Source organism: Tiliqua scincoides, chromosome 16 (assembly GCF_035046505.1).
Source record: "Tiliqua scincoides isolate rTilSci1 chromosome 16, rTilSci1.hap2, whole genome shotgun sequence".
In the NCBI taxonomy this organism is placed as follows: Eukaryota; Metazoa; Chordata; class Lepidosauria; order Squamata; family Scincidae; genus Tiliqua; species Tiliqua scincoides.
The window spans coordinates 1,104,120-1,125,348 of NC_089836.1; the positions used below are offsets into that span (position 1 = coordinate 1,104,120).

The 21,229-nt window shown below is 50.4% G+C and overlaps 3 protein-coding genes across 4 annotated transcripts in view; 2 read left to right on the top strand and 1 right to left on the bottom strand.

The window, feature by feature from the left end:
* NOTCH1 (notch receptor 1) overlaps positions 1 to 21,229 on the top strand; it is a 787,535-nt gene that overhangs the window by 540,781 nt on the left and 225,525 nt on the right. The window lies entirely within an intron of this gene.
* Positions 1,456 to 9,509, bottom strand: LOC136635407 (calcium-binding mitochondrial carrier protein SCaMC-2-like). Of its 2 annotated transcripts, none has more exons than XM_066610490.1 (2): positions 9,255 to 9,509; positions 1,456 to 1,797 (listed from the first exon to the last, which is right to left on the bottom strand). In XM_066610490.1, exons 1-2 carry the CDS (start codon positions 9,504 to 9,506, stop codon positions 1,612 to 1,614), a joined length of 438 nt encoding a protein of 145 aa, XP_066466587.1. In that variant the 5' UTR covers positions 9,507 to 9,509; the 3' UTR covers positions 1,456 to 1,611. The 2 variants fall into 2 exon arrangements, with proteins under 2 accessions (XP_066466587.1, XP_066466589.1); XM_066610492.1 differs by having other exon boundaries at positions 1,707 to 1,839.
* Positions 11,074 to 17,175, top strand: NAIF1 (nuclear apoptosis inducing factor 1). The gene is made up of 3 exons (XM_066610817.1): positions 11,074 to 11,147; positions 14,308 to 14,885; positions 16,382 to 17,175. The coding sequence occupies exons 2-3, from the start codon at positions 14,384 to 14,386 to the stop codon at positions 16,849 to 16,851; spliced, it is 972 nt and encodes a 323-aa protein (XP_066466914.1). The 5' UTR covers positions 11,074 to 11,147; positions 14,308 to 14,383; the 3' UTR covers positions 16,852 to 17,175.

Genomic DNA, 21,229 nt, shown 5'->3' on the forward strand with positions numbered 1-21,229 from the left:
GCCACCTTTACCCTCCTTGTCAGGAGCCAAAGGAAGCTCATTGTATTATTTTTCCTGCATACCTCCCACAATGCCACTTCCTTGAGTGCTGATTTGTTATCACATTCAATGTCCTAGAAGGACTGACAGCCATTTTAACCAATGGGAACAGTTCATTCTAGGAAGCAGGGGTAGGGGCAAACGCCACCACTTTCTGGCCTTAACTTTAAGGATGTCTTCTCCAGCCCTGTTTCACACAGTGCTCAACTTACCAGAATAGATCCACTGTGTCAAACGAGTCATTACTGTGTCAGTGACAGAGCGCCAGGATGGTGTCAGAGGCTCAGGAAGATCCAGGTTCAAACCCCCAATCAACCACGAAGCTTCCTGGGTGTCCTTGGGTCAGTTACTATCTCTCAGCCTCACCTACCTCACAGGGCCGTTGCGAGGATAAAAAGAGGAGGGAAGTATATACATCCCCCTGAGCTCCCTGGAGGAAGGGAGGTGTAAAAATTTGAATGAATAAATAATTTTAAATGATGAGCCCTTCTACGCACCCTTCTCTTCACCATGTCCATGAACATCAGTGTACAAATAATAATTCATAACAGATATCCTAAGATCAACATAGAAAAGCAGCTATTTTCAGTATGAAATTACTATCGCAGCTAATAATTCAGAGAGCCTGCCCTGGGAAATTTAAAAGCAAAATCAGGCTGAGTTGGACTGCTTGCCTTCCGCCCCCAACTGCCTTGTAGGAGCTGCCAACCCCTCACAATTTGCTGAGTATAAAGATCGGCAATTGCTGCCAAGGTGAGGAGTTGCTCTGGTTGACCTTTGGAGTGCAGCTACACCACCCACTCCCCACATAGAGGCCCCTGCACAGTACAACAGCCTTAGCAGCCCAGGCTAAGGGCACAAAACACTTTGCATGGATGCAGGGACACCAGAAAATGGCAGAGTGTAGAGAAGAAAAAGAAGTCTCTCATGTCCGCAGGAAGGGCACAAGACTCTCCACCCTGACTCTCGCCTCCTGGCACTTGCAAAGATAAGTCTTCTAAGAGGTTCAGCTTCACTTCATACCAGGCTTTGGAGACACTTGGAAGCAATAAGTTACCCTACTTCCAAGTGAGACATGCTGGCCAGGCCAACCCCTCACCTCTAAATCTTCAGCAAGAGAGGTAGGGTCAGCAGTAATCACAGGTAACACCTGGCTGCCATGATCAAGATAAGACAAGGACCCCTGCAAAGAGATCCCTTGGGTAGGGCAATTGGGTAGGAAACTGTGCTTTCAAAGCCATAATAGGGGGGCACCACACTGGTTGAGTTGTACCGTTCTAGGGACAGCTCTGGACCCCTGAAGAAATGGCTGCCGCACCAACCATTTCAGCTGGAAAGCTACCCAGAACTCTCAGATTCCACACCCTTTCTCACCTGTGCCATGGATGTCAGAAGCACCCAACCCCAACTGGCATACAAACAATTTATTGTACATCATTTCACAATCGTGGGAGCACTTCACAGAAAGACACACAACAAAGAAAACATTTAAGCAAGGAAAGGTTCACAAGTAAGTTCAGACGATGGAGAGGGAACACACACACGCTGGACAGCTCATTTTCCCAAAAGTTATTAGCTGCAAAAAAAACATGGTGATCGCTTCTTTGCCATCCATCGGAGACTGTTATTCTCAGTAGAGTTGTGAGGTTCTGAGCAGGTGCTCCAGCCACGGTTGCTTGTGGTGGGCATGAGTGGGTCACACATCTCCGAACACATGAGAAGGCAAGTAGCAGAGCTCACATGCTGGAATCTAGACAGCTGATACACAAGGAGGACGAGTTAGAGGAGAGATGTCAGACTCTGCGAGAGAAGAGAAGAAAGTTCAGAGGAGCGTTCACCACAAGCCTATCTAGCAGAACGGCAGAGAAAAAGTATTGAAGGGAAGAGGACAAGCACATGTGTTAGCGCAAGGCTACCTTTGAGCCCCCTTCTTACTATTTACGTCAACGTTTGAGTGTTGTGAAAGAGAAAGGAAAAGAGACGTTTATAACGAAAATGAGTTTTCTGGCCAATCTAAATATTATTCACAGTAAGACCTGGCTGAAAAATCATGATGCTGGGGGGAGGCGCACACACACTGTTCAACAGCAGATCGGTTTCATCAACTTAAAGGTAAAGGTTCCCCCCAATGTTAAGCCTAGTTGTGTTCGACCCTAGGGGCGGTGTGTAGTATACTTGGTCTCACTCCCAGGGTTTTGGGGTGCTCAGAGTTGTTGGTTCTGAACCCTAGAGCCCTCAAAGATCCCTGTTCGGTAGTACTGCCACCACCCTGTAAGAGCCAGTGCCTCAGTCCAGGGACACCGAGACCCTCTAGGCTTAACTACATCCCTTGTAGGCACTGAGCACTTCCTTTACTTAAAGTCTCAGTCCTCAAGTTACTAGTCCACAATGAGGATTTTTGGTAGCTTGCTGAACGGCTAGGCAGGATTCTGAACCTTTGCCCGCAACAGACAATGAAGCAACATGGTAAAAGGATTTTTACTTTATTAAGTACAAAGGGTTACAAAAGGCAGCAAATGCTAGAGGCATAAAAACTTCTAGGAAACATATCAGCATAAAACAACAAAGCTAACTGGCTAACTATTATTCTCTGACTCTCACCTGGGTCAGCTTCTTTTGTAGATCCTCAGGCCCAGTTACCTATGTACCACATGGTCCTGGCGGGGCAGGATGTGCACCCACCACCTATCTCACCAAGAGACAAAAACCCTGTCCTACAGAAGTGGGGCTGGAAGCTCGACCTCTCAGCTCTTCCCTCCCCCCTGGAGATCTACAGCTGCATTCCATCCTTGATGGGCGTCTTTCTGGCTGCCTAGGTGCTACATAATCACCTTCCATTGAGTTGTAAATTCTTAGCAGCTAGGACTGCAAGCCACTTCTGTGTTACTGTTTTAGCTTGGTTCAGGCTTTACATGTTACTAGGCCTAAACTGTACATATTCATGACATGGTACTCTTCTCTGTTTCTAAGCCAAAGAGCCGGCATTGTCCGTAGACAGTTTCCATGGCCATGGCCATGTGGCCTAAGCGCATGGAACGCCATTACCTTCCCACCGAGGTGGTACCTATTTATCTACTCACATTTTTACATGCTTTCGAACTGCTAGGTTGGCAGGAGCTGGGACAAGCAATGGGAGCTCCCCGTTACTCGGATTTGAACTGCAATCTTGCGGTCGACAGGCTCAGCGGTTTAACACACCGCGCTACCACATCCCTGCTCAAAATGTGCAAGTTCTATGAAATTTTGCATCTATCTGCAAGCAGGTATTAAAAACAATGCTTGTCCTCAACCCAGAAGCTGCTGCCAAGAAAAACTGAACAGGCTTGTGCAAATTTCACTTCAGACCACCTATTTTTCGTAGTTGTCACACCCTTTGTGAGCTGCAAATTATATAGATGCCACATCGATTTTTAAAAATTGACAATTTCTTAAAATACATAAAGAACACTCTTTAAATTGACTAAGTTTTTCTTTTGAAGCTTTGTCTATAAGAGACAAGCTGGTTTAAAATGCAATCTGATAATGAAAACCTAGTCTCAGAACTTATGAACGGCTGATTTGTTCTGCAAGAGCAAACTGTGGGTGGAAATATCCCACTCATCATATAGCTCAATAGTTGACACACTCATTATGGCTGGGTACCGGGGGCAGGGAACAGGCATGCCTCCACAGGTGCCATCCACTGATCCCATCATTCATTTCTGGTTTTATGCCTAGGAGGATTCAGTTGCAAGTATTTATGACTCAGCTTATCAATTATACTAAATGAGTCCATAAGTCAGCCGATAAGCATCTCAATAATAAAGGGAAATTCTGATTTAAATCAATTAGTCTTTTCTGCTTGGCAATTTAAATCACTGAATGAAATTGCCCTGGTTTAAAAATCAATCCACCCTGCAATCTGGTCAAATGTTAATCAGTCAAGATATTGCTGCCCAAGGGTGACATTTCTGACAAGTGTTCCTGGCACAGAGATACCCTCTTTCTGCACCAGTTGTCAAACCACGCGGTTACAGCACCCACTAGAGTCCAAAGCTGTGCCTCTCCGCCAGGTGAAGAGATTGCAGAGCCATGCGTCAAGCACGCAAATCCACATTTAGGGCTCAATGACAAAAGACACTGCCCCAATTTAATGAGAACCACAGTCAAACCTGAATCTCAAAAATCATAAGGAGCCACTTTGGCCCACTAATATCCAAAAGCCACAGGAGGGCTATGACTTTATCAGGAGCAACCTAAATGGTACACCACAAGCAACAAACTACTGGGTTTAACCTCTGGCCTATCTGTAAAAGTAGCCCTCTGCCTAAGCAGTCCCCAGACCAGCATTTCCATCCAGCTACCATGGCCATTACTGTTTCTCTACATACCTATGCAAACTCCCAGCTGAACCAACAGCCACCCCTTTAACAAGGATGATTCAGCCTGATCTGGGTTTCTGGTCTGCCACCATGGATACGCCAGGAGCACAAGGGCATACACCAAGAGTGGGTGGCAGCAGGCTGAACTCAGCCTCCCTGCCACAGGTGGAGTCACAAGAAGTCAGCACTGACTAAGCTTGGCCTAGAACTATCAGGTGCTGAAATGATCCAGAGAGGCTCCCACAAGCAGCTGTGGGGAGGCTGATAACACCAGCCACTCGCTACTACAAAGTACATTACCAAGATGATACACGGAAAGCTCTTTGAACATCTAACTCCAGGATAAGAGCCTTCAGCTTTATGACTGCAGCACCATGGTATAGCCCAAAATAAACACTTCAGTTCAATAATTACATACACCCAGCTTCCTGCTTACCCCGCAAACTAAGAGCCTCTCTCCAACAACACACTCTTAAGGCAATACAGGCTGAGCCTGTTTATCTGTGGATCTAAGATCCATGGATCTGGCTCAACATGTGTCCCCGGACTCATGTTGAGCCAGACTTGGCCCAACCTGAACCCTCTGAAGAGCTGACAAGAGCTGTACTCCAGTAGCCTCTGGAGGGCTTTCTGAAGCCAAGACTCAGAGTACCTTAAAAAGCATTAAAACATCACTTTTTCTGCCCGTAAGGGCCATTCTAAAGCCTGCAGAGGCCATGGGTGGACAGGTGCAACTTCTGCAGGCTTCAGAAAGCTTTTCGGAGGCAACCAGAGTGCTTTGGTCACTTCCAGGCGTTTAAAGACACCAAAACCACAGATTTGTTCATCCATGGTTTTCTGTATCCACAGAGGGTGAAAGAATAGATCCCTTGCGGATACCAATGTACCACCTGTACTTGCTTCCACTTGGCTTTCAACCTGACGCTCCACCCCACTGACATTACCTTCTCACACCTAACAAGGCAGCCCCTTCACATCTGAATTTGTCCCCCAGGGCATCCCTGGACATCCCTGTTCTCCTGCATCTTCACCTGCTGGTATCATGGCACTAACTCTTCCTCATGTGACTCTCAAACCTGGTCATATAACCCAAGTATTTCCCCAGGCCACCTCCCTTCCCCCACAGGTATCCACCCCTATTTTCAACTACTCCAGCCTTTACTGCAAATTCACTCCTCTAAAACTACACCAGGTTCTTTCCTCCAGAAGGAACATGCAACTCTTACATGTTACACGGGGCTTCCTACACCACCCTCAGAGCTGTAAACTAAAGTACGTAGCAAAGAATTCCAGAACAGACTGAACAAGTCCACGTGGCACCAAGAGAAGACAAATTGTTCCACAAGGCTCATGAAAAAGGGGCGGGGAGGAATGTCTGTCCCCAAGAACTATGTGAATTAAGTGACTGTCCTGCCTTAGAGTCTCTAGAGATCTATGGGGAAGGGAGCTCCATGAGGGAACCAATGGGAAAACTCCCAAGTCTCTTACAGGCATCTTAGTCACCAGTAGGGAGTGCTGTCTGGGTTTTAGAGTGAAAAAGACATTTTTTTTTGTTGGCATCCTTCAGTCTCGGAAGACTATGGTGTCACGCTCTGAATGGTGGTTCTGGAACAGAGTGTACTCTCCAGTGCGTGAAGCCTGGGTAAAGTAGGTATGGAGGATAGACTGTTACCCATGCAGCAAATCCCCCCTCTCCACGTCGCTGAAATGGTCCAATGGAAAGGCAGAGCCCAATACGGTTGGTTCCAGCGGCATCGCAGGAGTTGCCAGAACGTGACTGTGTTCAGCCATGAACTGCCTCAGGGACTCCGGCTCCGGATTTTGCCTCGAGGTTGACTCCTGAAGCCTTTTCCATAACTGGATGTAGCCACAAGGCAGTGGAGGTTTGGGATCAGAGTTTTCCTTCTCTCAGATGAGCTGCCTTCCCAGGCTGACAAGTCCCATCTACCCAGTGGCTGTTTAGTCGCCTCTTACGACAAGTACAGCCAAACTGAGGGCCTATTCTTATCCCCAGCCCCCAGGGGAAGAAAAAGACAGTGCACCAGCAAGAAGGGGGGTTTCCATTTTGCAAGACTTGGGGCCAAATCCTACCCAATTTTCCAGTGCCAGTGTAGATGTGCCAATGGGGTATATAATGCATCCTATGGTGGGGAGGCACAGAGGCATCCTTAAGGTATGCGAATATTTGTTCCTTTATCTTGGGACTGCATTGCAACTGCACCAGTGCTGGAAAGTTGGATAGGATTGGGCCTTCAGTAAGTATTTGCCCAAGCATATATGGGACTGCTCAACCACGCTCAGGGGAAAGACTAAGAGCCAATGGAGTTATCTTATTCACATCCTGCTATTATCATGGCACTTTACAGAAGCAAACACGCAGGTCCCTGCCCCAAGAAGCTTACAATCTATATTCTGACAGCTAAGGAGAGAAAGAGAGAGAGATGAGGAAAGGACAAGAATGAATACGCATAGATGCAGTGTTGTGTGTTTCAGCTCGGGATGAAGATCAAGGAGTTTAACCAAAGGCTTCAGAATAATGGGGGGCACCCCCCACATTGAGCTGGGATCTGAAGAGGACAGTGGCACCAGACAGGTGACCAGAACGGGAATAGTATTAAAGGTAGCAATGAGAACTGGGAATAGAAGAGAAAAAGATCCTTTAGTGAGTGAAGACGGCCAAGTAAGAACAACGATGTAGTCATATCCTGGGACCACCACCCAAAACAACCATTACACATTGCTGAAAGTTCTACCACCATATGCTCTTCCGCAACAGCCCCCCACCCAATTTGAAAACACAGAGAAGCATCTGTCCTTAGGACTAAAAATATGCTCCAAAGAGAACATTACTAACAGAATGCATGGCAACAGACACTTCATGTGAGCCTACAGCAGATGGATTTCCTGCTGCAAGACATTTTATAGCCAACCCAGAAAGCCCTTCTGTGTGACTCCACCAACCATACCTTAGAGCGCATGACACAGCTGATGTGGTGCCTTAATGTTCATGCTTGTTCAGATTTACACATACACACATTAGGCAAAGGGTACAGGAACTGGGTGGTGGTGAAGGAACCAAGTCAGACAAAGACCAGTAGGGACTCCCCAGGGTTTCAGATGGGGTTTCCATCCCAGGGTTTCCCTCAGCCCTACCTCCATCTCCTACACCAGGGATGGAACTGAGGATCTTCTGTACACTGAGCTAGAACCACTCCTCAAAACTCTACTTCCAAAGACTTGGGGAGAGGGCTGAAACCTTTATCTTAAGTTCATAAGAACATCAGAAGAGACCTGCTGGATCAGGCCAAAGGCCCATGTAGTCCAGCTTCCTGGATTTCACAGTGGCCCACCAGATGCTTCAGGAAGCACACAAGACAACAGGAGATCTGCATCCTGATGCCCTCTCTTGCATTTGCATTCTGAGGTAGCCTGCTTCTCACAGCTTGTCACCTGTGATGGACTTTTCCTCCATCAATCTGTCCAATTCCTTGTTAAAGGCATCCAGGCCAGAAGCCATCACCACATCCTGCAGCAAGGAGTTCCACAAATTAACTACATTCTGGGAAAAGTAACATTTTCTTATTTACTATACTAATACAATGCATGTTACCTTAATCCTTCTCAGCCCCAGAAGCTGCTCAGTATATGTATTAAGCTGTAATATTATGTATATGTATATAAATGCATCAGTACACGGATTATGCTCTGATGAACAGGTCCGAACCCTGATGCTCTGCTCCGAGGTGAATACAGTGGCTGGCAGTGAAGAAGATCAGGGCAGAGACCCTAGATGCACCTGCCCAGGAGCGAGCCTCACTGAACGAAGTGGGACTTCTTTCTGAGAAGACATGCCTGGACACAACAGTATTAGGACAGAACCCCGATGCTCTGCCCCAAGTCAAAACAGCGGCTGGCAGAGGAGAAGGTTACATATACCTTCTTTTGGACTTTTGCTTCATCAGTCTGTCCAACACTGTTCACAGGGTGCCTTCCCTGCATCCTGTGGCAAGGAGCTCCACAGATTAACAACATGCTGGGATGCCAAGCCCCATGGTGAGTACAGCAGAGAGCAGAAAAGAAGATCAGAAGTTACATGTACCCAACACGACTTGTAGCCTGTGATGGACTTCCCCCCCCATCAGTCTGTCCAACTCCTTTTTCAGACTCCATCCCCACATCCTGTGGCAAGGCGTTCCACAGGTAAACACCATGCAGGCTGGCTGGGAGAACACACCACACTGGGTCAAGGAATGACTCTTGACCTATCCGCTGATGTGTGAGTCTGTCCAATCTCCCTTTCAGGCACCATCCTCCATCCTGTGGCAAGGAGTTCCACAGGTTAACACCAGGTTGGCTGGCTGGCAGAGAGGAGGAACCACACTGGGTCAAGAGACACCTTTCCTCTTGACTCCTGACCTAACCACTGACCTGTGAGTCTGTTCCATCCCCTTGCCAAGCACCACCTCATCCTGCAGCAAGGAGTTCCACAGGTTAACACCAGGCAGGCTGGCTGGCAGGCAGAGAGGAGGACACCACACTGGGCCAAGAGACATCTTTCTATTGATCTAAGCACTGGCCTGTGAGTCTGTTCCATCCCCTTGCCAGGCACCACCCATCCTGTGACAAGGAGTTCCAAAGGTTAACACTGGCTGGCTGGCAGGCAGAGAGGCTGGCTGGCAGGCAGAGAGGCTGACACTACACTGGGTCAAGAGACGTCTTTCTATTGACCTAATCATTGGCCTGTGAGTCTGTTCCATCCCCTTGCCAAGCGCCTCCCCTTCGTCGGCAAGGAGTTCCACAGGTTAACACAAGGCAGGCCAGCCGGCCAGCAGGCGGCGCATGCGCAGGACTCACCCAGAGGTCCCCCTCAGAGCGGTGCAGGCCGAGGCGGCGCAGGCCCACGGCCAGGTCGTGCACGCAAAGGGCGCCGTCGCGGTTCACGTCCAGCTGTAGGAAGAGGCTGCGCAGGCGCCGCTCCTGCTCCACGAGGGGCGCGGGCTGCGGAGAGGAGCCCTCGGGGGCCGCGGCACCCCCGCCGGCCCCGCACTGGCACAGCACGCCGCTCACCACCGGGGAAGCCAGCGAGCGCCGCGCACCCGCCGGCATCCTCCTCCTCCTCCTCCTCCTCCTCCTCCGCAGCAGCAGCAGCAGCAGCAGCAGCAGCCGCGACTCCGCGCTTTTTGGCCCCTCGCGCCACCCGCCGCGACCCGCCGCGATTGGCTGCTGCGCGCGCGCCCCGAGCCGGCTTAAGGGAGGCGGGCGTGCAGCGCCACGCTCGGCCACGCCCCCCGCGTGCGCAAGACCTGCCAAAACACCTAGAGTGCCGCTTCTCGTGGCGCGGTGAAGGGAAGCGGTGTTTCTCGAACTATGGGTCGGCACACACCAGGTGGGCCCCCATTCACTTCAGTGTGAATTTGTTTTAGACTTGATGCTCCCAGGGCACGTGGCTGCGTTTGGGGGACGTGACAGTTGCTTAAGCCTGACAGCCCAGGCCTGTGCACGTCTATTCAGAAGTAAGTTCTATTAGAGTCAATGGGGCTTCCTCCCAGGAAAGTGAGGATAGGATTGGGCTGTAAGGGCTACACTCCTATCCACACTTTCCTGGGAGTAAGCCCCATTGACTATCTTGTTTGAAAGCATTGAAACATTGTAGCCTGTTAACAGTATAGTTCTGTCACATTTCCCCAGATGCAGTCGCACAACATGAGAGCATCAGGTTTAATATATTAAAAATAAAATATTGAAGTGAATGGGGACCCGCCTGAAATTGGCTCGTGACCCACCTAGTGGGTCCCAATAGGATTGGGCTGTGGGACTTTAATGAAATCTGCAAAACCCCATTGTATAGTGTTCTGGTGAGTAAGGCAGGATTGCAAGCTTCAGTCTTATTGAACACAATGGCCTTACTCCTGAGTAAAATAAATGCAAACCTCATAGTCTCATGCCCAGCAACTGCTTTGAAATCTTCCCCCAAAGCTGCCCACGTGTGCAACTCTAGGCTTTTTCTAGATCTGCGAGCTGCAGTCAGACCAAAGCACATCATGTGACCTCCGCCAACCAATCAAACAGCAGTATAGAAGAGGCAGTCATTGAATGAGTAACCACGTGACGGACACTAGCCAATCAGAAGTGAGGAAAGACTTACGGTAACAACAGGGAGGAATGAAGCGTAATGGTAAAAAGGGACGGGATAGGAAAAAAAAAGAAAGGAAAGCGCTGGCTTCATGTCACGTGGCCCGTCCTAGACACCGCCCCCTGCGTCCGTAGCCGCCAGAACACGGACACGCCTCCTAACGTAAGGGGGAGGTCCTTTAACCAGCCTTTCAGATTCCCTCAGCCAATAAGAAAAGAGAAGTGTCAAGAGCGGCGGTGATTGGTCGACCGAGCACCGGTTCAGCCAATCGAGTAAATTGCAGCACGTGTTTGGGGCGGGACTTAACCATTTGATAGGCAGAAAACGAGCGAGAGCCTGACGCGAAGGCGGGACTTGAAGGCGTGACGGACATCGGTGCTAACCAATCAACGCAGCGGTGTGTAAACACACCGCCAAGAAGAGCGACTGAGGGCAAAACGAGCTGACAGGGCGATGACGTGTAGGACCAGAGGGGAGGGCGGGGCTTCCACCTGACAGGCAGCGGCGCGGCCCAATGGGTGGGAAGAGGCGGAGAGGGGCCGATTCCAGAAGCCATTACGCCACTGCCGCAGACTGGAGGCGCTCTCTGGTGCGGGTCCTGCCGGGCGGCCGCGGTACGCAGTTTGCGTAGCTCTGGCGGAGGGGAGGGAAAGGGCGGGAGGGGGCGAGCAGGGCCGTCAGAGGCTCCCTGGGGGTCCCTGGGCCTGGGGGGCTCAGGTCCCCATCCTGCTGGCCCCCAGCTCTGGGCCTCCCCTCAGGAGCCCCACCGCCTCCCTGGGGGGGCCACCCCAGAACCCATCAGACAGCCCCTTCCCCCCCACTGTACAGGTCCTCTACCCATGAGCCCCCACCTGTTTCCTGGGGGCCACTTCCCCCCCCAGAAGCCCTCAGGCAGCCCCATTTCCCCCCCCCCCCCACTGTACAGGTCCTCTATCCAGGACCACCCTGAGGAGCCCCCCACCCCCTTCCTGGGGGACCACTTCCCCCCCAGAAGCCCTCAGGCAGCCCCATCCCCCCCACTGTACTGGTCTGCTACTCAGGAGCCCCCTCAGGAGCCCCCTACCCACTTCATTGGGGGGCCACTTGCCCCCCCAGAAGCCCTCAGGCACCCCATTCCCCTCCCCAATGTACAGGACCTCTACCCAAGACCCCCCTGAGGAGCCCCCACCCCCTTCCTGGGGGACCACTTACCCCCCCCCCCAGAATCCTTCAGGCAGCCCCATTTCCTATCCCCCACTATACTGGTCCTCTACCCAGGAGCCCCCCACCCCCTCCCTGGGGGGTCCACTTCCCCCCCAGAAAGGCAGGCCCCCCCATTCCACTGACATTGCCCTCTTTCTCCCCCCCCCTTACAGCCAATTACATCTAAGAGTCACATTCTCTGCAGGTCTACTCAGAAGTAACTCCCATTCTAGTCAATGGGGCTTACTCCCAGGTAAAAACCTGGGCAGGATGGCAGCCTCAATCTGTTTCCTCTCCTTCCCCCCCCACAAAAAAAAAAATTTCACCTTTTGCCATTAGGTTGCACTGACATTTGCTTCCCCCACCCCACACCAAGTTACACTGACATTTCCTCCCCCGCCCTAAATTTTATACCGTCATGAGCCTATAGATGCTCAGTTCTCTTTATCAGTTGATCCATTATCCCTGAAGTCGCTTATCTGTGAGGGGCAGAATTGCCACCATCTCATGTTATCCACTGCTACATTCTCATTATCTGCTGATACTGAGCTGGTGCCACATCAAGCGGGCCTTGGGACTGGCCCCTGGAGAATCGTCAGAGACATTTGTGTCCCCTTCCAGACTTGCCCCGCCATCTTGGGGACTCTAGCTGAACCTCCACAACCCCCGCGAGGATGAGAGGTCACCGGAAGGCACCATCTCTTGTTATTTGCGGCTCTGTTCTCGTTATCCGCTAATTCCTGTGTTTGTGCCACATCAGAACTCATGTGCAGGAGAACATGGATATGTGACTACAGATACAGGATTCTCAGATTATGTGACTACAGATAATATGTGACTACAACCATACGTGACTACAGATACAGGATCCATATCTGTGTGCGCACAGATATGCGCACACACACCCCGTATTAGATATATCTATATTAAGATATTAGAATTCACTATCTGTGAATTCACTTGTCTGCAGGGGGAAGAATTGCAACTTGTCACTTGTTATCTATGGCTCTTGTGAATGCTGTGCTGGTGCCACATCAAACAGGCATTGGGAGGGGCTGGTGGAGAATTGCAGGACGCATTTGTGTCTGCTTCCAGGCTTGCCCCTCATCATCCTGGCTCTCAATTTTCTTCCCTTCCATCCACATCAGTGTCGTCGTCCCCCCCACACACACACACATGCCAAATTATATTACAACTCTGGGTACAAAGTTTCTTTGGGACTCCTTGCTTTCTCCATTGGATCATAATTTGTACAAATTACAATATATGAAACTTTGTTGGGTATCACAAAATGTGGATGCCAGTCTTCACATAATACATGCAAACCTTTTCTGAGGTCCCAGGAAATTTCTGCTCCCTTCCTTTGGCTCTCGGGCCCCTTTTCAGACCACAAGCCCAGGTCTGAGGTACCTCCTGCACCTACCCAATCATAAGCCCTGCCTATTAGCTTTTCTTTTCCCATCATATCATATTTTCTCCCCTGTAGATTATATATTGCAACTTTTTCCTCCCCAAAATTCCAGTGAAACTTTTCTCCCTGGAATTGTCAAAATGTTATTTCTTCCAAAAATTTACAATTTTATTTTCTTGCTTATTTATTACTTTTATGTTCTGTCCTTCCAACAAGCTTGTGGGCTTATGGTTCTTTCTTTCTTTCTTTCTTTCTTTCTTTCTTTCTTTCTTTCTTTCTTTCTTTCTTTCTTTCTTTCTTTCCTTCCTTCCTTCCTTCCTTCCTTCCTTCCTTCCTTCACTTACTTTACTTACTTTACTTACTTACTTACTTACTTAGGTTTTCCCAGTTCTGGCTTTATAGTTCATTGCTCTGTAGCGCTGATTGCCCTGATGGTGTTTTTTACAGCATCCTCTCAGATACATTTAATTTCGTGGGAATGTCTTTTGCATACACATTTTTTTAAAAATCTGCTCTGTGCATATTTACATAGGAATATAAATGGGGTACACCCCTCCATAGGTCTGCATTGGATTGAACTTAAAGGCTTTTTAAGTTTTTGCTAGCTGCCTTCCCCCTCCAACACACATTTCCTGCTACCTTATCTCTGCATGGTACATTTCCTTCCACCTCTCTTCTATATAATTGATAGCTTCCTTCCTGATCCCCACCTCCAAGAAGGTGTCCTCTTCTTCTCCCCACCCCAAGTCCCCTTTGGCTTCCTGTCCTCTTCACCTCGCCCTTACCCCATATGTCATCTCATTCCTTAGAAAATACAGTGGTTTTCTGTATTACTGTTTTTGCTCTTTAATCCCCTGGCATCGCCCAAAAGGGTCTTCGAAGCATGACTGCTTGGAAGCTTACAACCAGCTTTTGCTCACCAAGATGTCATAACATCATCCTGTGTTATCCCCGTCCCCCCCCCCGTCCCCTGCAATCAGTGGCTTTCACCCAAAACCTTTGAGCATACAGATTCCTGCAAGCTATGGCTTCTTCCCTTTTACCAAGACCCTGTTAAACGTAATCTTACCTACTCTATGGGGGTTTCCTTGGTCAATAAGCCGAGCCTCACCCCTCCCAGAGTTCCGCCTTTGCAGAGCAGAATCAACAGCATTTGAGCTTCTCTCTCTGCTCTTTCCTAGACATCCCATCGTGTTTTGTCTTTGGACTTCACCTCCAGCCTGTGGCTCCCCACAGCTCTCTGGCTCCAGCTATCCCATGGCAATGTCCTCCCCTCCAGCTAAAAAACGCAAGATGAACTTCTCAGAGCGGGAGGTGGAGATCATCGTGGAGGAGCTGGAGCGGAGCAAGCACCTGCTTATCAACCACTTCAATGCGGGCGTGCCGCTGGCCGCCAAAGCGGCCGCCTGGCACAACATCCTCCGCCGCGTCAATGCTGTGGCCACCTGCCGCCGGGAGCTGCCCGAGGTCAAGAAAAAGTGGTCCGACCTTAAGACAGAAGTGCGGCGCAAGGTGGCACAGGTCCGGGCAGCCATGGAAGGAGGTGGCGAGGGCCATGATGGAGGTGGCGGGGGTCACGATGCGGAGGATCCCACCGGGGCAACCGCTGCCCCAGTTATACTCACCCCCATGCAACAACGCATTTGCAACCTGTTGGGGGAAGCCACTATCATCAGCCTGCCCGCCGGAGACTGCACTGCAGCAGATGGGTCAGAAATACCTATTACAGCTGCAGCTGCTACTGTCACCCTTACTCAGAGTAAGTTGCATCAATCCCATCACCTGCACACTCTCTGCTTTTTGCTGGCTCAAAAGTATTTGGCGTGTTTCCCCGTGAGACTGGGGGGCTACTATCTTAGATCTCATGAGATTTCACAAGATCCAAGATGGTGGCAGCTGCGAAGGCCATCATGACCCAGATAAGTTTGGGAAACCGCTGCCCTAACCCCTAATACAAAGCACGCAGTGAGATTGCACACTTCATATTAAAATAAGCAAATCTTGCAGCGTCATCTTAAAGTTGAACAGTCCTGTCACAACACTGGTTTTGTGGACTGGAGCCGTCTTTCCAAATTGCACTAAACGTTCTCGGTTGGCGGATTCTATTCCGCCCTTCCCCACACACATCGGAAAGAATTGCAAATTGTGGGACCCCAAAGCTGTGAGGTACAAGAAGCCTTTCGTTTTGCTTTATGTGTTACCCAAAAGCATGAGATTAATTTATTTGTGTACTGTCTTGCTGGAATCCTTCTTTGCAACCACCCGGTAAGGTATGCAAGTACAATGGGGTGGGCACCATAGAGGGCCTCTGGGTTGTGACTGGAAGTGGCTTCTGGTTGTGTCCGGGAGGCCTTCTTGAGGAGGCTGGGAGGGAGTAGACATGTATGGGATTGTGTTGTAACATGCAGAAATGATGGAAGTGTGAAGTGCCATAAATAGTCAAATAGACATAAAGAATAGAAAATGGCTGGTTCTGCTTGAGGAAGGCCCTGGGTTCAGTCCCTGAGGTCTCCAGGTAGGACTGGCAGAAACCCCTGTCTAAACCAGGGGTGTCCAAAGTTTTTGGCAGGAGGGCCACATAATCTCTCTGACACTGCGTCAGGGGCCGGGGAGAGAAAGAATTAATTTACATTTTAAATTTGATTAAATTTACATAGGTTTACATAAATGAATATATTAAAGATGAACTTATATGAATGAATGAAGGTCTTGCAATAGCTCAAGGCCTATAAAAGGCCTTGCACAAAGCAAGGCCGGCCTTTCCTTTGCTGCCGCTACTGCACCACAGACGTGAAACAGCAAGTAGTGGAGGAAGACCTCATCCCACAGCTCACACAAAGAGGTCAAACAGTTGCCTTCATGCTGAGAGCAGTTGTGTCAGGCCAGTGTGGGCTGCAACAAATCTCTGGAGGGCCAGAGGCTCATTGGAGACTGGGGGCTCCCTGAGGGCCGCATTGAGAGGCCTCGAGGGCCGCATGTGGCCCCAGGGCCGGGGTTTGGACACCCCTGGTCTAAACCTTGGAGAGATGATGCTGGTTGGGGACTGGAACCATGAAGCGATGCTGCCAGTCAACATCCACAGGACTGAGTAGGTGGGCCAGTGACCTGATTCAGTACAAGGCAGTGTCATATAGTCACAGACAGCTTTTTGGGAGTGCCCGCATTCTGCTTTAGGGCAACCAGTTGCCCATATTTGGTTGCTTTTGTCCCCCAGCTGAGTACAGCAGTTTCTGGTGACACTTTTTGCCTCTCCAGTTCCAGCAGAGACCACCTACCACAGTTTGGAGGATGGCGTCGTGGAGTACTGCACAACGGAGGCCCCGACCACAGGGGCCACCGAAGCCCCCCTGGAGGTGATTGCCCAGCAGGCGGAGGTCTCCGTGAAACCCCAGGAGCTGAAGAGCCGCATTGCCCTGAACTCTGCCAAGCTACTGCAGGAGCAGCGGGTGACCAACCTGCACGTGAAGGAGATCGCCCAGCACCTGGAGCAGCAGAACGACCTGCTGCAGATGATCCGCCGCTCGCAGGAGGTGCAGGCCTGCGCCCAGGAGCGCCAGGCCCAGGCCATGGAAGGGACGCAGGCGGCCCTGAGCGCCCTCATCCAGATCCTCCGCCCCGTGATCAAGGACTTCCGCCGGTTCCTGCAGAGCAGCACGCCCGCCCCTGCAGTGGCCGCGGACCCGGGGCAAGCGGCCCAGGGCAGCCAGGATGGCATCATTCAGTGAAGCGGCGCCTTCCCCAGGTGGACTCAGTCGCAGAGACTGGGAAGAGGCGCCCCTGGCCTTGACCACAGGCTCCGCGCCCGCCTTTGGAAGCAGGAGGCCTTGGCTGGGCTGTTCCACTGGCCTCATTTTGAAATGTGCTCAGTGTCCGGATGTGGCCTTTGTTGGGCGTCCCTGATGAACTTGTAATTTAATACAGGACTGGACTTTTTAAAACAAGCGTAAAAACCCAGACTGGAATGAATTTTATATAAAAAGGAAAAAAAAATTGTTTTCACAATTGATTGTTCTCGTTTCTATCCCACCCCCCTCCAAAAACTTCTCCCTCTGCCCCTCTCCCATTTTATCCTCATACCCCTGTAAGGGAGTTGAATAACCACACTCAGGGCCCAGTCCCATCCAACTTTCCTGCACTGATGCAGCCGTGCCAATGGGGCATATGCTGCATCCTGTTGGGGGGGGCAGTCCCAGAGGCCTCTTCAAGATAAGGGGGAACATTCATTCACTTACCTCCGAGCTGCATCAGTGCTGGAAAGTTGGATTCGATTAGGCCCTTCATTTTTTTATTATTTATGGTTCACATTTTATGCCACCCTTCCTCAGAGTGTGAGAATTGTTCCTCCTGACCTCACAACAGCCCTGTGAGGTGGGTGAGGCTGAGAGACTGGCTGGCCCAAGGTCACCCGGAAAGCTTCGTGGCTGAACGAAGATTTGAATCAGCCTCTTCCAAGTCTAAGTCCCAACTTCCAAACCATTACACAATCCTGGCTCTTTCTTTCTGGCCAGAAATTTTGTTGATGTCCTTACAACAGCCCTGGCAGGTGAGTATTATTGTACCCATTTCACAGATGGGGAAAACTGAGGCTGAGGAGTGGCTCGCCTGAGGCTGCCAAGTGAGTTCACGGTAGAGGAGAACTTCAAGCCAGAGAACTGCTGGCGCACAGCTCAGTCTCCTGGTGACAATACAATCCCAGCTGAGAAGAGATGCCCGGTGATGAGTTTGTTTGATGAATGATTTTTTGAAGCTGTGTGCCCTCCTTATCCACGAGTTTGGGACCTGCAGATTTGACTTACCGTGCAACCGGAAGTTGCTGGACGTTCTGAGGCAAACAGAGTTTGTGCTTGGCTTCTGCACACCTCAGAAGGCCTCCCAGTGGCTTTTGAGAGGCATTTCCGGTTTGACAAAAAAAACTACAAGAGCCTTTTAGAAGCCTCTGGGAGGTCTTCTGAGGTGTATGGAGGCTGCATGGTATCTTCACCTCAGAACATCTCCAGGACTTCTGGTCACACGCAGAGATCCTCTGAGCCCCCCCACCCCCAATGGATCTCGGTATCCGCGGGAGGTTTGGGAACAGATCTCATATCTGCTACCAGGCAGTAGTCAACCTGTATATCATCCCGACCATCAGAGGGCAGTACTATCAAGGTCCCTCCTGTGGATGTACTCACGGCCAGTAGATCTATGAACCCTGTGGTAGGAGCAGCTTTCTGCCCCCAAGATGATCGGGCACCCTCTATGACCTGGTGGGAAAGGGGCACTTTCAGGGCAAGCTTGTCCTTTGTCTTGCTGCCACTGTTGGGGCTTCTTTGCTGGAGGGCAGTAGCAGAAGATCTCGGCCCACTAAAATAGACAGCTGGCCTAGGGTGAGTGTGCATATTAACCCCTGCTAACTGGGTAAGAGGCACTTTTTCAAGTGGGTGGTCCTCTTTTATTTAGCAGGGGGAGAGTAATTGGCCCACCTCACCCCAGCACTGTCTGTTCTAGTGGCTGTCGGCTGGTATTCCTTTGCATCTTTTCAGATTGTGAGCCCTTTTGGGACAGGGAGCCATTAGATATTTGATTTTTCTCTGTAAACCGCTTTGTGAACTTTTTGTTGAAAAGCGGTATATAAATACTGTTGTTGTTGTTGTTGCATGTTGATTTGTTCCAAAGTGGACGATAAGAAGTGCAAAAACTCACTCCCTCATTAGCTGAAAACAGCTTAATTTGAACAATATTCTCAGCCACCTCAAAGCCCAGTGGCGGAAAGCAGAGTGATAGCGCTAGCGTTTAAATAGCCTTTCTGAAAGGGCAAAATGTGCATTATCGTGATGAAACCCTTACAGCAATCACATAAGCTGAGTTAGAATTATTCCCGTGTATTTGTGGCCCATTTCACAGATGGAAAAGACAGGTTGAGAAGGTGTCGCTTGCCTAAGGTGAGCTCTTGGCAGAGGCAAGATTTGAAACAGAGAAGTCTTGATTAGCAGCTTGTCTCTTATCTGGTTTGTGAAACCAGCTTCTGCAGATAAATATATACAGTACAATCTGTTCAAACTCATAACCCCTCACCACTAACCTTGGCTTTAGATCAGCCTAGCAGCCTCAAGACCCACACAGCCAGCCGCCCCATTGAAAAGGCAGCAGAAGTAACCGATTTTCATTTCTTGCCTGCAGGTGGCGCTACGTAGCCAACCAGGATTCTTGTTCTTGCCAGACTGACTAGGTTACAGCGGTGATGCCTATGGGAAAATGTGTGCCATCTTCCACTGCCAGCAGGTGGAAGGTGAGGATTAAGCGGAGGCTGGAAGAAGTTTGTTGACCATCCTGAGCTCCCTGCAGGAAGAATGGGTGAGGCCCATCTTGTAAAGCAGAGGTACGGGTTGAGGACCAGATCCAGCCCTCCCTGTCGAGGGCTAACACTCCAGCCCTTGGGCCCATTTCCTGTGTGTGTGCACACCCAATTGTGGCAGGCTTGGACACTGCATTGCTTTCTGTGCGCATGGTTGAAGGATGTGGGGGCACGCCAGCCTACGGACCACAGCATGCACCCTGTCTGGGGCAATGCTGGTCTAAAAAACAGGCAGTTTATAGGAGAGGGGAAGGAAGACATCCTCTTTTCCTTCCTGCAGTTCCTCCCATTCAAAACACAGGTGCTGATGGGAAAAATGTACAGGGAAAGTCATGTGATCTGAAAATAACTAAATACAAAATACTGTATATATTTGTTCAGTGCTGCACTACTGATCAAAGTTACCACGGCCTGTGGCTCTTGGCATAGCCTTGGGGCTAGAAAGCGTGCCTGTTGCTGACCTGAACCAGCTGAGTCTGGGGAAACTGGACTGGACTGGCCTTGGACCCATCCAGACCTGTCCAAACTATGGCCGCCCCTCCTGCAAACACCTGTTTGCGAGAGCTTGAGAAGGAAGTTTCTCCTCGTCAGCATTTCACATACCAAAGTGACAACAGGGAAGCAATGCATTAATGTTTTTGAGAAGCCAGGCACAAGGACAGGCTTCACTGGTTTTTCCACATGTTTGGGGGAGAAGAACGCACCAGTCGTAGCTTCTTTTCTCCAGTCAGTCGGCAGGCCCCACTGAGCCATATCATTCATCCTGATCTCTCTCTCTCTCTCTCTCTCTGGTCTAGTTCCTTCGGAGGCAGTACCACTTCCAGCTGGTGGTAGCCCAAATGGTGGTGCATCCCTCCTCGCATGGCAGCCCCAGGTTGTAGCAGGCCCTTGGGCCGAGGGCAGGTGGGGCCCCCTTCCCCCACCCCTTTTCTCTCCCTCCTGTCGTCACTGAGCAAGTGGGCACAAGCACACACCTCTTGCTGCTTCTCAGACTTGATCCCACCATCTCCTGCATTCACCCCAGGAATTGCGAGGGCAAGTTCCATTGGCCACTGGGCTGGAGGAAGGAGGAAGAGTCAGTGCAAGCACTTTCCCACCCCAGTGGCTATTGTGGCCCTTGAGAGTTTCCTGGGTAGCCAAAAAGGATGGGTTGCCTCGCCTTTCTTAGGGCTGGCAGGGTGCCAAGAGAGGATCAGCACAGTGTGCCACCTCTTCATCTTCCTACCAGACCAGAAAGGCCAAGAAAACAAGAGGGTCGATCTTATCTTCCCGCCTTTGCCTTCCTAGACAGCCAGGAAAGTAGTCTATCTACAGGCTTTTCCCATGATGGGCTTTTCTTCCATCAATCTGTCCGATCCCCCTTTCAAGGTCTCTAGGCTAGATACCATCAGCACATCCTGTGGCAAAGCACATCCTTCCCTCTGAGGAAGCCTCATTGCAGATGAACATAAGAACATCAGAAGAGCCCTGCTGGATCAAGCCAAAGTCCCTTCTAATCCAGCTTCCTGCATCTCACAGTAGCCCACTACATGCCTCCGGGAGTGCACAGGACAGCAACAGGCCTGCATCCTGTCGACACTCCCTTGCACCTGGCATTCTGAGGTAGCCTACTTCCAAAACCAGGAGGTTGCACGTGCCCATCATGGCTTGTAACCCATGATGGGCTTTTCTTCCATCAATCTGTCCGATTCCCCCTTTCAAGGTCTCTAGGCTAGATACCATCAGCTCATCCTGTGGCAAGGAGTTCCACAGATAAATCTTGTACCTCA

Bases quoted from the DNA above. Each gene is read 5' to 3' on its own strand.
- LOC136635407 (XM_066610490.1), bottom strand. From the start codon at position 9,506: ATGCCGGCGGGTGCGCGGCGCTCGCTGGCTTCCCCGGTGGTGAGCGGC. The intron at 1,798-9,254 runs GTGAGTCCTGCG...CTTGTGTATCAG, and splicing joins GCTCTGAGGGGGACCTCTGG to CTGTCTAGATTCCAGCATGT.
- NAIF1 (XM_066610817.1), top strand. From the start codon at position 14,384: ATGGCAATGTCCTCCCCTCCAGCTAAAAAACGCAAGATGAACTTCTCA. The intron at 14,886-16,381 runs GTAAGTTGCATC...TTGCCTCTCCAG, and splicing joins TACTGTCACCCTTACTCAGA to TTCCAGCAGAGACCACCTAC.